Below are 17015 nucleotides of genomic sequence, written 5' to 3'. Positions count from 1 at the left end.
CGTTTGCAAATATCTTCTCCCATTCCGTGGGTTGCCTCTTTGTTTTGTTGACTGTTTCCTTTGCTGTGCAGAAGCTTTTGATCTTAATGAAGTCCCAAAAGTTCATTTTGCTTTTGTTTCCTTTGCCTTTGGAGACATATCTTGAAAGAAGTTGCTGTGGCTGATATCGAAGATGAACCAATGATATCATTTTAAAATTACTGTAGTTTGTAATGAATTTTGATTTCTGAAGGAACTAATTTCCCCTTGAAACTCTTGTTTTACAGATTTACTTTTCTGACTTTTACAACATATGTAGTTTTCCAAATAAACTTTATAGCTATTTTGTCATGTTTTAAAAATTCTTGGTATTGTGATTGGGATCACATTGACTTTATGGATTCATTTAACTATAAATGATCACTATCCAATACCAAATCTCCTCACCCAGCTGGTTTTTATTTATTCAAGTCTTCTTTCATGTCCCACAATAAAGTTTTAAAGCTTTCTTCATACAGCTCTTGGGTTTATCTTATTTTGCGTACTTGGTTTTTTTATCTTGGTTATTATTTTTAATAATATTATTTTTCCTATTTTATTTTATAATCTCTGTAGAAAGAACATTTGACTTTTGTAGATTAATTTTGTAACTTACTCCTTTACTGTTTTTCCTTTACTGTTTTCCATTGTTTTTATGTTTTTCTTTAGTTTTTCAAGTACACAATGATTGTCATCTATAAATAATGAAAATTTTGCTTCATTCTTTCCAATATTTATACCTTATTTTATTTTCTTATTTAAATGCACTGGCTCACTCTTGCAGAACACTTACAAATAGATATGCCGATATTTGGGATCCTTGCTTGCATCTTGACTTATACAGAATTGCCTTTATTACTGTTTTTCTATGAATATTATTGCTGGCTTTGGGGTTTATGCATATATTATTATATCATATTAAAGAATTATCCATCTTTTTCTTTTTTTTTTTTTTAAGATTTATTTATATACGAGAAAGTGAGAGAGAGAGAGAGAGCATGAACAAGGGGAGAGGCAGAGGGAAAGAATCTCTAGCCAACTCCCAAGTGCAGTCCCACTTGGGGCTGGATCCCATGACCACTGAGATCACAACCTGAACAAAACCAAGGGTTGATGCTTAGCCAACTGAGCCACACAGGTGCTCCTGCATCTCTTTCTAGTTCACTAGGATTTTTAGATTAGAAAAGGTTGTCAAATTTTGTTACATGCTTTGTATTATTCAATCTCATTTGACCAATTAATAGGACATGCTATTTTAGTAATTCCTTAATATTAAACTATTATTTTTCCAAAGTGGAGATGAATCTAACTATGTCGTGGTGCATTATTTTTTAATGTACTATTGATTTCTATTTGTGAATTTATTTATAAATGGAAATATGATATTATAGCATAAATATTTACTTACAACTTGCTTTTTTTGACTCAGCAATGTTTTGGTGATCTTTCTTATGTGAACATATTGATTTACCCTTTCCTTTTTTTTGTTGCATGAATTTTCATATCATGGATAAGTTACAATTTATATAATCACTTCTTTGTTGAAGGACATTCAAATTTCTCCTTTTTTTTTTTTATTTGGGTGTTACTAACCATTATTGGTATTTCTAACAATGTTACAATGTGATCTTTACATATATAGTCTAACCTATGTGCAGAGTTTGGGGGTGTGGGTGGGAAAGATATGTAGGAGTAGAATTCCTGAGTCATGAATTACGTGCATTTAAATACGTATCGCCAAACTGACCTCTTTTTTTTTTTTAAGATTTTATTTATTTATTTGAGAGAGAGAGAGTGAGAAAGAGAGAGAACAAGCAGAGGGGAGGGGCAGAAGGAAAGGGAGAAGGAAACTCTCCGCTTAGTAGGGAGCCTGATGCAGGCCTTGATCCTAGGACCCTGGGATTATGACCTAAGCCAAAGGCAAATACCTGACTGAGCCACCCAGGTGCCCCCAAACTGACCTCTTAAATGGCTATAACAATTCACACTGTCATTAGTAATGATTGTGATATCTATTCCCGACACCCATACCAAAGCTGATACCCTCAAGCAATTTTATATTTTACTAATCTCTGTAATAAATTTTTTTAAAATATTTTCATGGGGTTACAATTTGCATTTTTCCTTTTTTCTATTTTGTGAATTTCCCATTCATGTTCTTTGCCTTGTCCATTGGGTGGTTTGTCTTTTTTGTATCAGTTTGAGGAGTTCCTTATAACCTCTGTATTTTAATCTCTTGCCTGTTATATATTTTACAGTTATTTCCCCTTCCCCATTTTTTTAAATCTCTTATCTTGTTTATGATGTCCTTTCTCATAAATAGTACATACTGTGTAGCCTTTGGAAACCTCTGCTCTACACTTGTAGAAGACTATGAAAAAGGCACATGACATCTCAGAATTATTGGGAAAATAGCTTTGGCTTGAAAGGATCTCAGGGTCTCCAGATCAGATTCTGAGAGGCACTGCTCTAAACATTGCAAGTGTAAGGGCCTATTCAGCCAGAGCGGCCCTACCCCAGTTGAATAGCCATTTTGTTGTTTATGCAGTAAAACTTAAATTGACCCTGCCCCCCCAGGGGAACTTACTTAAAAGCAAGTCCGGGAAACCAGTCCCAGGTAACTAAGCCCAAATACAAGGGTGGGTCAGGGCAGTTGGAGACATCCAATCAGTAAAGCGGGCATACTGTCTCCCTAGTTACCAAGGAGTGTGGGCTCCGCCCTTTGGGTGTCCTTTGGGCGCCAATTCTGACCAAGGTGATAGGCTAGTTCCAATAGTTACTATGGGGTGAATTGTAATTCAGTTGGTCACTTATGTGTGACCTAGCAGGACTGTGCAGCTTTCTCTGTGTTACAATCTCATTGGTCACCTGTGTGTTGCCACGCCCAACCACATGGCCTTTACCCTTAAAAGCTAGTCTGTAAAGAAGAGAGGGGTCGCCCTCTCTGTAAGGGGCAGTCCCGACCGGTCTGTTTGACGGTCGGTTTGATTCTTGATGCTTGGCGAGAAATAAAGCTTTGCTTGACCTTCGCTTTGTATCAGTCTCGCTCTTTTGACCATGGACCCATTATTGGGGGACCCAACAAAGGTAATTATATTTATTAAATTTATATCAAAATCTCCTTATTTGAATGTGGTATCTATTTCCTGCTATAATCTGGAATGATAAATCTATCCTGTCTGGATACCAAAGGACAGTCCAAGGGGATGGAGGGAAGGCAGGGGAGATTGGGAGGGATAGCGATAGAGATAGGGAGGGAGGGAGAGGGAGGGAAGGAGGGAGAGAGAGAGAGAAGGAAGAGGAAGTTCTCTTTACTCCCAGAGGACAGAGCCCTGGCTAATGCATTTAGGGGGCAGATGCACTAACAAAGACCAGGTGGCACTCTAGAGCAGGCAGGAGAGGGCCCTGACATTCAGCTTTTCTGAGCCTGACTCATCTCTTGTGTTATGGATGCCGAGTCAAGTGTCAGTGAGCCTAGGTGGCCTCACAGTAGAAGCTTAGTATGAGTCATTAGGCCCCAGCTGGATAAGAGAAATGACAGATAGATGTCAGGGTCCCCAGCCAGTGGGAGCCAAGGAAATGTTGAGTCATCTGGGAGCTTTTCTGGGCTATGGGAAACACCAGATCTTATGAGTACAGACTAGCTCATGAATGCTAGCAGGCAAAACAAGTGGACAAGTGACATCCCTCCCAGAGCAGAAGAGGCAGATGACATCGCCCTGTTTCCTGCTTTCATGAAGATGTGAAAGACACAGCCTTTCCCCAGTTACCCAGACACCTTCCTAGGGAGAGTAACAAGGGAGAGAAGCCTACGTGAGAGACATTTTTATCCCAGGAAGACTGTAGGCATTTCCTAAAGGGACTATCTAAATGACTCAATCTTGGTGATTATGAAAGTTGGGTTGGATATTTCATTCTTTTTCCTCCATTAACTTCTGGTTGAGTGACAATACTCTAAAGGAAGACCAGATTAGTTACAGAAAATATAAAGGAGCTATATTTTTCTCTCCATCTGTACAGAAGTTCGCTGGACTGGTTTTTTATTCCAATACACTCCTTTTTGCAATGTCAGAGTCTCCCTTTCCCTACAGTCCCTAGCCCTCTTGCCATATATCCAATCTCATTAGTGCTCAGAGGATTTATTTATAGACGGCAGCCCCCATAAATGGTGCATGCCATTTTGTTTATTGATGGCAGCAATTTTTCTGCCTCAAATTCATTTCTTAACCCAAGGCTGGGAAGAATGTGCCGAGTTTCCAGGTGCTGCCTTCTGGCTTGAGCCAAGACTTTGCAGTGCCAGATCTGATGTCTTTGGAGTTTAGGCTGTTTTCTGATGCATCCTAACAGAGACAGATAATTCTTGATCTTGGAGTGGTTAAATTGTGCTTGGGTCTAATCTGATGAATTGTAGAATTGAATGAGAAATAGATCCAGGTACACGGGGAGTGGTGGGGAGTAAGGATGGCCCAAACTCTGAAAGATGATGCTACCTGTAATCACCTCACTGATCTCACCACTGGCTTTATATGAGACCTGGCCGAAGTCCCCTCATACCCTGGTTTCTTAGGTGTTCTGTCAAAGGGGGAAAACAATATCTGTCCTACATATGTAATTATATGGACAGAATTTGGAGGTTTAACTGTTATGGTGGAAAATGTTAAGATTAAGAACAAACCAGGGGGACAGACTTCTAGGCTAAAAATCAGGGTCTGGGAAATCTATTTTAGCCAACGTAGTTTCATTCAAAGTAATATTCTTCATAAAATACATTATTCCTGATTTTATTTTTCCAAGGATGGTTGTGCACATTTAGTTACTCCATCTTTTCTTCCTTTGCCTACTTCCCCTATGGGATTCAGACAGAAGATCATCTCAGAATAAAACTCCATAAAAGTTTTTTCTGACTAGTTCTTGCTCATGTATTCTCTAAGCAGGCAATTTTAAGACAGAGTTTGCCAGAAAGGCAGCTCAATTTTAGGCACTGGTTTGAAATCAATAATGTGTATTTTTTAAATAACCATTTTAGCTCAGAGAAAAATGGGTGAGGGGACTGGATTTGAAACAAACCCAAAGCTGATTGCAACCTGGGAAAACATGATGTTAGGTGAAAATAGGGGAGCAGTGTTATTCTCATTAGCGGAATGGCCAGATTTGAAACAACACAGCAAAGAGGAAAGATCTGCCCTGTTTAGCTGTCCCTCAGTGCTGGTGAATGCTGATGTGTCTCAGTTATTTGTAATATGGACCCAGTTCCTCTAATGCCCTACTGTGAATGAGGCAACATGGGGAGATGTGTTTTATCTTCTGGTCTACAAGGAAGGTGTGCCACTCAGAACACATTGAGTTCTAGGAAACTTGTAGTAACTAGATGTCCTCCTGAAGATTCCTGCTCTTCAGTTATTCAAACTGTTGCTAGTAGAGTTATAGGTGTGAAGGGGTTTTGTAGGTGTAATGGAGTTTTCCAGTGTGATCACGTGAGCACTTCAAACTAGAAGCCAACTGAAGAGTCAGTAAGAGAGATGAGGCAGAAGGGGAGGTGATTGACGTCTCAAATGTGAGAAGGACCTAGTCTGCCATTGTTGGCTTTGAAGATGAGGAAGAGGGCCAGGAGCTGAGGAACACAGGCAGCCTTTAGAATCTAAGTATGACTCCTCACCCTTGCTCCTCTGGACAGCTGGCAAGGAAACAGGGATCTCAGTCCTACAAGGACACAGAACTTAATTTGGCCAACCATCTGAATGTGCTTAGAAACAAATTCTTTTCCAGAGTCTTCGGAAAGGAGCACAGGCCTGCCAACACTCTGATTTCAGTTTTGTAAGACCTGAAGCAGAAGAACCATAGAGCCAGGCTCCCACAGACACTGTGAGACAATAAATGAATATTTGTCTTAAGCAGTTACATTTGTTATGAGAGCAATAAAAAAACCTAAAACTCGGCTAAAACTGGCTAAACATCTAGATAAATTAATTTCCTACTTAATAATTAATAGGTAGATAACTACATAAGGAAAGGAGCAGAGTTAAGGAAGGTCTCAAGGATGGACTGGTTGTACAGCAAGATGACATCCAGAACTGAGGTTGGTTCTCTCTCCTCTGCCAACACTGGTGTTCACTTCATCCTCAGGTTCAGAAGGAGATGAGGCAGCAGTTCCAGACATCACCCCAAACACTGAAATACGTGGATAAAAAAAGGAGATCATTATTTTGTGCCCTTTCTTTATGAGTGAGGGAATCCCTCAAATGACTACTTTTCTGTGTCAGAATCTTCTTTTTGTCCCCCAATATCCACCTGCCCCTTCTTCCTCAATAAGGAAACCCCATGATTTCTTAGATGGACACATGACCAAAGATTTTATAATACATAAGCCATAAAAAAGCCATAAAATAAAGATTTTATGGCTGGACAAGGCCATGTACCTGAGTTCTAAGCCCGGGATATAAGAAGAGTTGGGAAGGAATTTAAAGGTGGGGGCAGACGCTTCTTTACCCTTTTGTCCTGTTTGCTGGAAGGTGAACGACTGGACCTCCACTGATGATGGCGAAGCACGAGTGACTTTGAGGATGGTAGGCCTATGCCGTGGAGCAACAAGAGAGGAGCGTCCTGCTCTATCTGAGTGACAACCTTCCGACTTCTTGAACATTTTTTTTTCCTTTTAGGCTTTCAACACATGGGCTGTATTATTAGTTTGGGGTGTAGAATTTAGTGATTTTACACATCCATATAACAGGTGATGAGCACGTGCTCGTTCAAGTGCCCTCCTTAATCCCTGACACTTGTTTAACCCATCCCCACCCACCTCCCTTCTGGTGACATCAGTTTGTTCTCTTCAGTTAAGGCAGACTTCTTGAACAAGCTGAAGGTTTATGTGTTACTCATAGTGGAATCCAGTCCCAAGTAATATACACTTAGAGCTTCCAGGATTGGTTACAAGATCACACAAAAGGGATGAAATGACCATGATCAGTTGCGACCGATCTTCTAGGGTATGATGGATGCCGAGAAGTCCACCCAATTATCTACTCTAGGAGGTAAATTATAGATGAAAACTCTGGTTCTCAAGGGGTCTCAGTTTTAGGGGATAGATTGTAGGCTGGGGGATAAATTTTGTCTTTATAGTCTCCTGTGAGGGAACTGTACGGCCCAAAGGAATCTTGCTGGAGAACACTACTTTTGTTTTCACTGAATGGTCAAATCAGGGACCTCAGTTAGCTGAAGACTGAAATGTCCATCGCATGTGTTTTAGTTTGGGTTCCCCCACAAGCCAACTTAGCCACAAGGACTCAGATACAAGCAGTTTATTTGTGAAGTGCAGGGCGCAGTGTTAGGGGAGGAGGCATGTGAGACAGGAAGGGAAGGAAGCTCAGAAAGGGTGTGTTGTCAACCCAAATGGCACCAAGGGCACCGGAACTAGGAAGAAGATAGAATCCCCCCCTTTGAATTATCCTACCTGACCCCCTCTCTGAGGGAGATCAAAACATCTGCACATCATCTCCTGGAACTCACTGGTTTAGGACTCTTCCAGGCACTTGGGGAAGCTGTAGTAGAGAGATCAGATACCCACTTTGAAGAGCTGAGGCTTGAGGGGTAGGAGAAGGGCCCTGGGAGCTTCTGTGATATGGTATATATTCAAAGAGGGTTATTTACATGCCCATCCAGTAATACCTGCCTTTGCATGTACTAGTGAAAGTAGGACATCAGACCAGGAATGGGTAGACAGGTTATATCCCACATGGCAGAATTGTTTCAGAAGTTTACATATTTTTTTAACCTGAAAGGGACTTGGAGGGAAACTAGTTCTATTTCTTCATTTTACTAGTGAAAAACTGAGGCTCTCCGGGCTGCCTATGATTACAGAGCACTTAAGAGCATCACCAGGCAGATGCCTACGTCTTCTGACTTTGTGCAATGCAGACTGGCATTGAGAGGTGGGCCGCGGAAGGCTTTTCTCACCCCAAATCTCCACTGAACTCCTTCTTCTCTTCTTTTACAAGGACAATTGATTCAAAAAAAAAAAAAGTTATGCAAAGGCAGCTTCAATCTCCCTCCTCCCCCATTCAAAGTATGTGACAGACCTATGACCTTCCAACATAGACATTCCAGAGTATGTCTTGGTCTAGGATGCTAGAATTTTTAACACTCTGGTTGAGAAGAAAATAGGGGATGGCTTAGGTTAAACAAAGTTAACAGAAATAGCTTCTCTGAAGTTACTTAAACATTAAGCTGCATCTGAGAACTGTCGAGAAAACATGCAGAGAAGAAAAAGTCCAAAAATACTTCACACCTGAGCAGGGTTTTTTCCTGTTGAGCTGACTGTATAGTCAGCAGCCATCTCAACATGTGGAACTGTGATGACTGGGTTCTTGCTTTGAAAAGGTTCACCCTGCTTCTCTCCACACAGGCGGGGGTTTTCCGTGTAAGTTGGAACAAGTCAGTCCCGCAGTTTTTCTTCTTTTTGATTACAAAGTGATGATAAAGTCTCTCCTATAGACAGGCTTTACTCATCACAAACGCTGCCTACATTAGCTTTGCATTGGATCCTTGCGAGGTGGGCCAGGCCAATAGACATTCTTATCCCCATTTTAGAGACCGATAGAGGAAATGAGGGCTTGAAGACATCTGGCTCCAGGCTGGGAGCTGGCTGGGACAGCAGCCAGAGCTCCACTAACAGGAGGACTCCCTAAGTGCCATTCAGTTGGCCTTTAACTCAGTTTGTCTCCCAAATATTGTTTTTATGCTCGCATTTATGTCCTTGATCTCATCAAGAGGAAGTAGTGGTTCTGTCCAAGACCGTCTTGCTGCTCATCCAAGGCAAGGACATGGATCTGGGCATCTTTTTGAAGCCTCTTTCAATTATTTTATTTTCTATATGCTTCCATTTTAAAACTGGTTTCAGAATCCCTAGACCTGGGATCTGCTAACTACTCAATGAGGGACCTTGCAAGATCATGTCATGTGCTTCACACTTGGTTCCTGCATTTATAAAATAGGTTGCTGTGAGAATTACAGATTAGTAAATGGTACAAAGCATTTAGCACAATGTTCAAGTAGTCCATATCTAGACTATGGCTAGTCCTGTTGCTTCTATCCACCAAACACGGTGTATCTAGAATTTAAGCACTCTCATGGCTCCTCAGCTAAAGCTCAAAGCCACCCTCGTCCCTAGGGTATTATAGTGAGTGACAGCTCCTTTCTAAACTTCGTTTCCGGGGTGCTTGTTGGCTCAATCAGTTAAGCGCCTGCCTTTGGCTCAGGTCATGATCCCCCGTCCTGGGACTGAGCCCCATGTTGGGCTCTTTGCTCAGCGGGAGCCATCCCCTGCCTTGTGCTCTTTCTGTCAAATAAATAAGTAAAATCTTTAAAAAAAAAAAAAAAAAGTAAACTCTGTTTCCACCCATTCCTTTTCTCCACTCTATTGTCAACAAAAAGACCAGAGTGAATCTTTTGAAATGCAAATTAGATAAGAAAACTCTCCTCAAAGCCCTCTAGTGGCTTCCCATCCACCCAAATCCAAAGTCCTCACTGGGGCCTACAGAATCCTACAGGACTTGGCCCTCAGCCATCTCTGCAATTTCTTCCCCTCACCTTCTCCTCTTGCTTTCTCTGTTCTGGCTACTTTGTCATCTTTGCCATATCTCAGTCTGAACAAGTTCCTGCCTCAGCCTCTTCACATTTATTGTTCCCTCTTCCTGGAAAAATTTTCCTTCAAATTCACTGCTTGGTTCATTCCCTCACTTCCTTTGGGTTTGCGCTGAATTATTTCCTTACCCATCCCCTTCCCAACCTCCTGTATATCAGTGTGTGATGCATCTAATCATTTCCTATTAATCCAAACAACAGATGCTCTATCAATATTTAAGATGGTTAGTAAATTATAACAAAAAGAACAGCTATGTGCCATGAATTTTGCTTTCCCTGGTGGGTGGCAATCTATCTTCTTGGTATACTCTGTCGCATGCCATAGATCTTAGCTCAGATGATGCCTCCAGCAAGAAATCTTCCTTCATCAGTCAGGCCAGAAGTGATTCTTCACTTCTCAGTGATCAATTTGTACCATTCCCTTTTCCCTTGTGTTGTCGTTTTTATAAGTATCTCCTCTTAAATATAATAAGACATTGGACATATCATGTACAACTTTATATAATGCAAAACTTGTAGGACAGCCTCTCATTTTATAAACCACTTTAGATATTTAGGAAAAGTTACATACTCAAATTACATAGACACACATATTCAAGTTGTATAAGTGAATTCACCTTGATGGATAAGTGTTATTTGGGATGGATCATAGAGCCTAGAACCCATAATCTCAGAGTTAGTATTTTTCTAGGCAAAATCAGGTGGAGGAGAAAAAAATGAAAATATTAAACTACAAAAGTCAATTAAATGCATCATTAAAAGACTATATGAATATAGGGCTGAATTGTATGGCATTATTTCCATGGGTCCACAGATCCATGTTATATAAACATAACAAATATAAATATAACAAAATATAAAACAAATATATATTTTGTTATAACAAAATATAAATAAATTTATATATAAATAAGTATATTTATGTAAATATAAAACATTTATAAAAAGTTTTGGTAAGAAGTGGTGGTCAGTCTTCTTAATTCTTTATAGTAATTCTATGTTTCTTATTTTCCCTATGCTTTTTTATAAACCATGTCTTAGAAATATAAGTAACCAAATAATTACCCTGTGCTATAGAAAAAAAAAAGACCTGTATATTGCAGTTCTTCTTAAACGATGACAGTGGTTCTGTACTGAGATCATTTTCTGTGGCCATGGTACTTTCAGCTGGATTATCTTGTGTGGAAAAGCCTCAGGGACTGACCTGTCCTTTTTCTCTTAATTCTTAAAACAGCTCTATGGGGCAGGTAGGTAATAGATAATCACATGTTACTCTCATGTTTAAAAACTCTTTAATGGCTCCCCATTTCACTTACAGGAACCTCAAACTCTTACTGTGTCTATGGGACCCGCCCCACGAGGACCCTGTCCATTTTGTTCCCTCCATCGCTCAACAACCCTTCCACCCTGCTCCATGCTATATGGCCTGGTCTCCATGTGTGCTTGAACATGCCTAACTAAGCTACTTTCTGACAAGGGGCCCTTGTCTCTGCTATTCCTTCTGCCTGGCATGCTGTAATCAGGTCTTTCAGTGACTATCTCTTTGTCCTCACTAAATCTCACTTTAAATTTTAGTTTCTCAATAGACTTTTGGTTTAAGAAAAAACAGCAACCAGGTGCGCCTGGGTGGCTCAGTGGGTTAAAGCCTCTGCCTTCGGCTCAGGTTATGATCCCAGGGTCCTGGGATCAAGCCCCGCATCGGGCTCTCTGCTTGGCAAGGAGCCTGCCTCCCCCTCTCTCTGTGCCTGTCTCTCTGCCTACTTGTGATTTCTGACTGTGAAATAAATAAATAAATAAAATCTTAAAAAAAAAAAAAAAAAAAAGAAAAAACAGCAACCAAAAACCCTTTGTTTGGGGTTGTCACATTTAGCAAATAAAAAATACAAAACCGAGTTAAACTTGAATATCAGATAAGCAACAAATGGTATTTTAGTGTATCGTGTACAATATCCTGGACAAACGTATACTCAAAAGTATCTGCAATTTGTTTGTTTTTTAGTGTCTACAATTTAAACTTAACTGGATGTCCTGCAATTTATCTGGCAACCCTACCTCCATAGCCACTCTGTTATAGTACCCTGTTTTATTTGCTCCATGGGAGTTTGTTTTCCTTTTCAAAATTCTGTTTACTGTTTGACTCTTTGACTGGAAGAGTCAGAGTCAAACAGTCCATGAGTGTGGGACCTCATCTGCCTTGTCCACAGCTTCATCCTCACAGTCTCATACTCTGGCACATAGTAAGTGCTCAATAAATATTAAAGTATTTGTTATAAAGGTAAAAAAAAAAAAAAGACTAAAAAGCCAGGATGGTATGATCTCAAGGGCAGACTGCTAGCTGGAGGGGATTGGCATCAGTATGGTGCCCCCAGCGAACTCTTTCAATTTTCCACATTTATGGTGTGGAGGGCAGTGGAGGAGGGAAGGACATGGTGTCACCTGCTTTTCAAGAAGCACTCTTAGTAGAATCAGAAAACCCTTGGATCCATAGATTTAGGGAGAAGCAAGGTCTGAGCGAGCTAAACAGACCCTTTTCCATTTGCCTTGCAACAAAGCAAAGGAAGTAAACGCACTTGAAAGCAAACAAGATTCTCTGCATTTGGAACGGCGTGAGTGTCACTGGACAGCCTCCACATCTCCGTCCACCATAAACTCCCTGCAACTTTAGGACTGCCTCATTTACGGTCTAACTCCGGAAACCTCTTGACCTGGATCACAAAAGGAACTACCGGTGTACACGCAGATAAAGAGCAAGGAGGGTGGGTGGGATGAAGTCAAGACAGAAGAAATCAAAGTCTCCTGTCAGGTCCAGGGCACACAACGCGGCGGGAGCTGCAGTGTTCAGTCCCAGAATTCGGTCAGGTTCACCTCTCTCGATATGGACGCTGTGTGCCCTACAGGACCCACCCAAGGCGCATAATCTTCTCTCTGGCTCACTTCATTGGACCCAGACACGAGCCGGCGCGCGCGTCCAGCCGTCGGCCCAAAGGGAGCTACGTGGGGAGCTGTGGCCAGATCCTGGGGAGCAACCTGGCGCTGTTCCCTACTCATCTCCGCTCGGCTCTCGTTTGCTCACCCTCCCACCCAGGAGCTGGAGGATGGTCCCGGGGTGCTCCCGCGGGGCTGCTGGTCGCGCTTGTCTTCAGCCCGATCCGCCCTGTTGTGTGAGTCGCGCGCGCGCCCAGTTGGGAGGCAGCCGCCCCAGCCGCTGACAGGTGCTGCCCTGAGGGCGCAGGGTGCGGCCCCTGGAGCAGCTGGACGCGCACGCTCCGGCGCTCGTAGCTTCTCTAGCCCAAAGCCCGCGAGGAGAGGGAGCCAGGGCGCGGCCTGGGGGACTCCAGGGGACTGGAGCTGCGGAGCTCGGAGCTAGAAACTTTGCAGGCGCGGCGGCCAGGATTCGGTGGCAGCGCCAGCCCACCTCGGCAGGTGCAGGAGGAAGAGGCAGCGCCGGAGTCCGGCGGCGGAAGAGCCTTGGAGGCGGCGGCGGCGGCGGCTTTCCCCCGCGCTGTCCTGAAGCCGCCGGGCACTCCCGGCTTCTGCTGCTGCGCCCGCCGTCGCCGCAGCCACCGCGGAGCTCCGGGAGGAGGTGCAGCCGGAGAGGGCGGAGGAGAAGAAGAAGGAGGAGGAGGTGGAGGAGGAGGAGGAGTGGAGAGGAGGAGCAGGGGGTGGAGGATGGAGCCCCGGGCAGCCGCGGCGGGGTCGCCCGAGCCCGCGGCGGCGTCCTCCTCTTTCCAGGCCCGGCTCTGGAAGAACCTGCAGCTGGGGGTGGGCAAGAGCAAGGGCGGCGGGGGCACGCGAGCAGGGGGCCCAGAGCGCCGCACTGCGGACACCCCATCGCCCTCCCCGCCACTCCCGAGGGGCAGGCGGGACGCACTGGCCGGCGTGGGTGGCTCGGGCAGCAGGTGGAGCGGCTTCAAGAAGCGCAAGCAAGTGCTGGACCGCGTCTTCTCCTCCTCCCAGCCCAACCTGTGCTGCTCCTCGCCGGAACCTCTCGAGGCCGGCGGCGCCGGCAGAACCGAGCAGGGGTCCACCCTGCGCCGCCGGATCCGTGAGCATTTGCTCCCCGCGGGAAAGGGGCAGACGACGACCGCCGGAGCAGCGGGAGGGACGCCTCCTGGCGGACGCTCCCCGGACTCGGCTCCCTCTTCGTCCTCCGCCTCATCCTCCCTGTCCTCCTCGCCCCAGCCGCCCGCGAGGGGGGACCGCGCCCGAGATGAGGGTGCACGGCGTCGGGGCCCCGAGGCGCACTTGTGCCATCAAAAGAGTTCATCCCTGCCGGGCACTGCGTGCCTGGAGCAGCTGCTGGAACCGCCGCCGCCTCCCGCAGAGCCAGCTCAGAGCCCCGTGCAGCCGCGGACCCCGGAGAAGGGCGAGGAGCTCGGCAGCAGCCAGGTGAGCGACCCGTGCGCGCGGCGGGAGCCTAGGTGCGCGGGACACGCCCCCGGCCTCGGACTGTCGCTACCCGGGACAGGCCGGGGAGTGGAGGTGCTACCAAGTAAATCAAATAGCGAAAAGCAAACAGTCCGATCCTGCTCAGTAAGGATACAGCTCTGACTTGCACCCTGAAGTTACTTCTGGTAGAAATAACGCTTACCACCAGAAGCTGTTTGGGTAGCTTTATGCGTTGCCAATGAAAATGGAAGTATTTATAGTAGCCAAATGGGAGAGGAATAAAGTTAGACATGAAATGGATACTGTTTTTGGAGGTCTCCTAGAAGAGCTAAGTCTCACCTTCTCTAAAGAAAAACAAATTCAGCAACTTAAAAAAAAGTGCAGCCATGTATGAGGGGGCGGAGGGGCCATCATTGGAAATCAATGGCTTGCGGGAAGGAACTGTAAAGCGGGGAGGTGAATCATTGGCAAACGTGAAGCCATTTATTGGAGAAACGCTTAAGGCAGAAGTCTGCTTGTTTTCTCGCACTCCCTTCTTCAAAGTCCCGGCTGCAAGTAGATCGCTGCCCAACAAGTGGACAGCGTTAGCGTCTCAGCCAAGTTAGACTTGTTCCTATGGCCTTTTCTAAGTTTTAATAGTCCTCATCGGAAGCGGTTGCGTTTTAACTATGCTGCTTGATGTACATCATGTTGCCTCTGCGTTCAGGCAAGAGTTAAGTTTGGTCTGGCAAGAGTCAAGTAAAAATGAACTTGTAGGATTCTTAAGGGGTTCCACCGAGCCGCTGATCTTACTCCTCGGTTTTGGAGAGGAGATGCGCTCCTTTTGTTAATACTTACAAATTGTGTTAATGCTAGCAAGCATTTTGAAAGTTCTAGTCTATCAGTGACCTAAAGAACTCTTTTCCTCTAATACATCCTAGCTTATGTAAATTCTCATTATTTGACTCTGATTAATTAATCTTTAATTAATTTAAATGTTAATTTTTAGTTAGATTAAAAGTTGAGCTACAAAACCATAAGGCCATGTTTTGAACAGCAAGGTGCAGGAATGGATGGGCTATCGATTGAAAATTTTTATAGTTTGTTAGCTAATCAGTACAGTTTCAGAAAACAAGCCAGAATACAGGTGGGTAACCTGATGTTACTGAAGTTCTAGAAGACTCCCGACGTTCTAGAAAAAGTTCTTTCTCAGAAGAGTAGGTAAAGATAACACTGAGGAAGAGTCTAGATAACTCTATGTTTTCTTTTATCTTGAAAGATAATTGAGTAGAAGTCCTGTTTCTGGTTTCAAAAGTAAAGTAAAAAGTGGTTTTAAAAGGGTGTTTTAAATTCAGTGTAGATGAATGCTACATATTTTAATAGAATTTACTTTTGGATGTGTACCTAAACCTAAGGTATACGAACTTTAGAGTTGGAGTACTGTTTACATTTGTTTTTATTAACTTCTATGATCAAGAATAATACAACAACAAATGATTGAATTATTGTGAAGGTTGATATTTTATTTACCCCCCCCCAAAATTGTTTGCAGTTTATTGGACCAAGATTCTCAAAGCAAACGCAGAAAATTCTGAATTAATCTTTATGTTAGTTATTACCAGAAAGTTTTCTGACACTCAATCCTTAAGAAATACTGCCATGTAATTATAAATTTTGTATACCAAAGACCTCAGCCTATTTTTGGAGAGCATACTAGACTAACATTATGTGTGCCCTCATCATTTGCCTCACAGCCTTGCTGGATTTGATCATTCCAGCGGCCCTACAGGACAGAAGTTCTTGTTGCCATTTTATGGATTAGGAAACAGATGCTCAAAGTCATTAAGTAGCCTTTCTAGGGTCACATGGTTAGTAAATGACAGAAGTTTTGTACTAAAATTCTCCAGAGTCTTTTTACATTACCATAACTGCTTTTGACAACTTTTAGAGCTTGTTGTGTTTCTGAGATGACTTCAGTCCTATGATTAATGCTTGCAAGTTTACATACATTCTGGGGGGTTCCCCCCACCCTAGAATCAGTTCCATGATGTATTAGCTCTATTGCTTTGTTCTTTTCTCTGAGATACATTATTTCCTAACTATGACATCACATTTACGAGTGACATTATTAATCATACCATCTAACGTTCTAAAGAAGCTTTTCCTTATGAGGAACCAGAATTTCAATGAAGACATAAAAGGAATAACAAAGCTAAAATACCTTTCAAAGAATAGGTGAAAGGTAGGGTGTAGACAGAACAGTAACCCCGAGGCACTTGTTTGAGGCCACACACAGTCCCGGGAAGAGGCAGCATTGCTGATTCCCTGCATCTGCTGCTCTTGGAATCTGTTCCTTGAGAACTGGACAGCCTTCTGTTAGGAGTCACAAATCGGGCTTTCAGCAGCACTCTCTCGCCAGTGCAGAAGCAAGATTCCTTGGTCCTCTCTTGGCTCCTCTGCCCAACTCCAGGAGCCCAGCTGTCTCACCTTGTGATGAGGAAGAGGAAGAAAGGAAGTTGGGTTGGAAGCTGGAAGTAGAAGAGGGCTCCCTGAGGTGTCCAGGAGTAGGCTGAGCTATGTGGCACTCTTGCAAGCTTCCTGTGTCACTCAGATGTCTTTCTTTGCTCTCCCAGCCCCTGGCCTCAGAACATACTTGGGCTGGGGAGAGGGAGTGTGTAGCAGATGCAGATTTCTGTGTTGGTCACCAAGCCAGATAGGTACACATGAAAGCAAAGACAATAAGAGCATTAAATACATCTCCCGACTGCCTAGGTAAAAAGAACTTTCTTTCAAACAAGAAAGAAAATGCATTGCAAAAATAACGCAAATATCTCACTTTTTCTCTGCTTGATCCTGGCATTGGCCCTCTTCTTCAACACCTCCCTACCTCTCCACCTCCCCCTCCAGCTCAGCATGAGGCCACAACAACATATGTGCATAAACTCTGACTCTGGGTGGAGGTGTTAAGCAAAAGCAAAAGCAAGAAAATTAAA

General features: G+C 43.6%; 1 protein-coding gene across 1 annotated transcript in view; it reads left to right on the top strand.

Moving 5' to 3' along the window:
• The first annotated feature begins 13323 nt into the window (after positions 1–13323).
• LOC111148337 (multiple C2 and transmembrane domain containing 1) overlaps positions 13324–17015 on the top strand; it is a 525636-nt gene continuing 521944 nt past the window's right edge. Inside the window, exon 1 of the mRNA XM_022504845.1 lies at positions 13324–14043. Coding sequence (XP_022360553.1) covers positions 13324–14043 — 720 coding nt within the window. The remainder of the gene's footprint in view (positions 14044–17015) is intronic.

Source organism: Enhydra lutris, unplaced genomic scaffold (assembly GCF_002288905.1).
Source record: "Enhydra lutris kenyoni isolate GAN:26980312 unplaced genomic scaffold, ASM228890v2 scaffoldscaffold19, whole genome shotgun sequence".
Classification (NCBI taxonomy): domain Eukaryota; kingdom Metazoa; phylum Chordata; class Mammalia; order Carnivora; family Mustelidae; genus Enhydra; species Enhydra lutris.
This window is presented reverse-complemented; position numbering and strand designations above follow the sequence as displayed.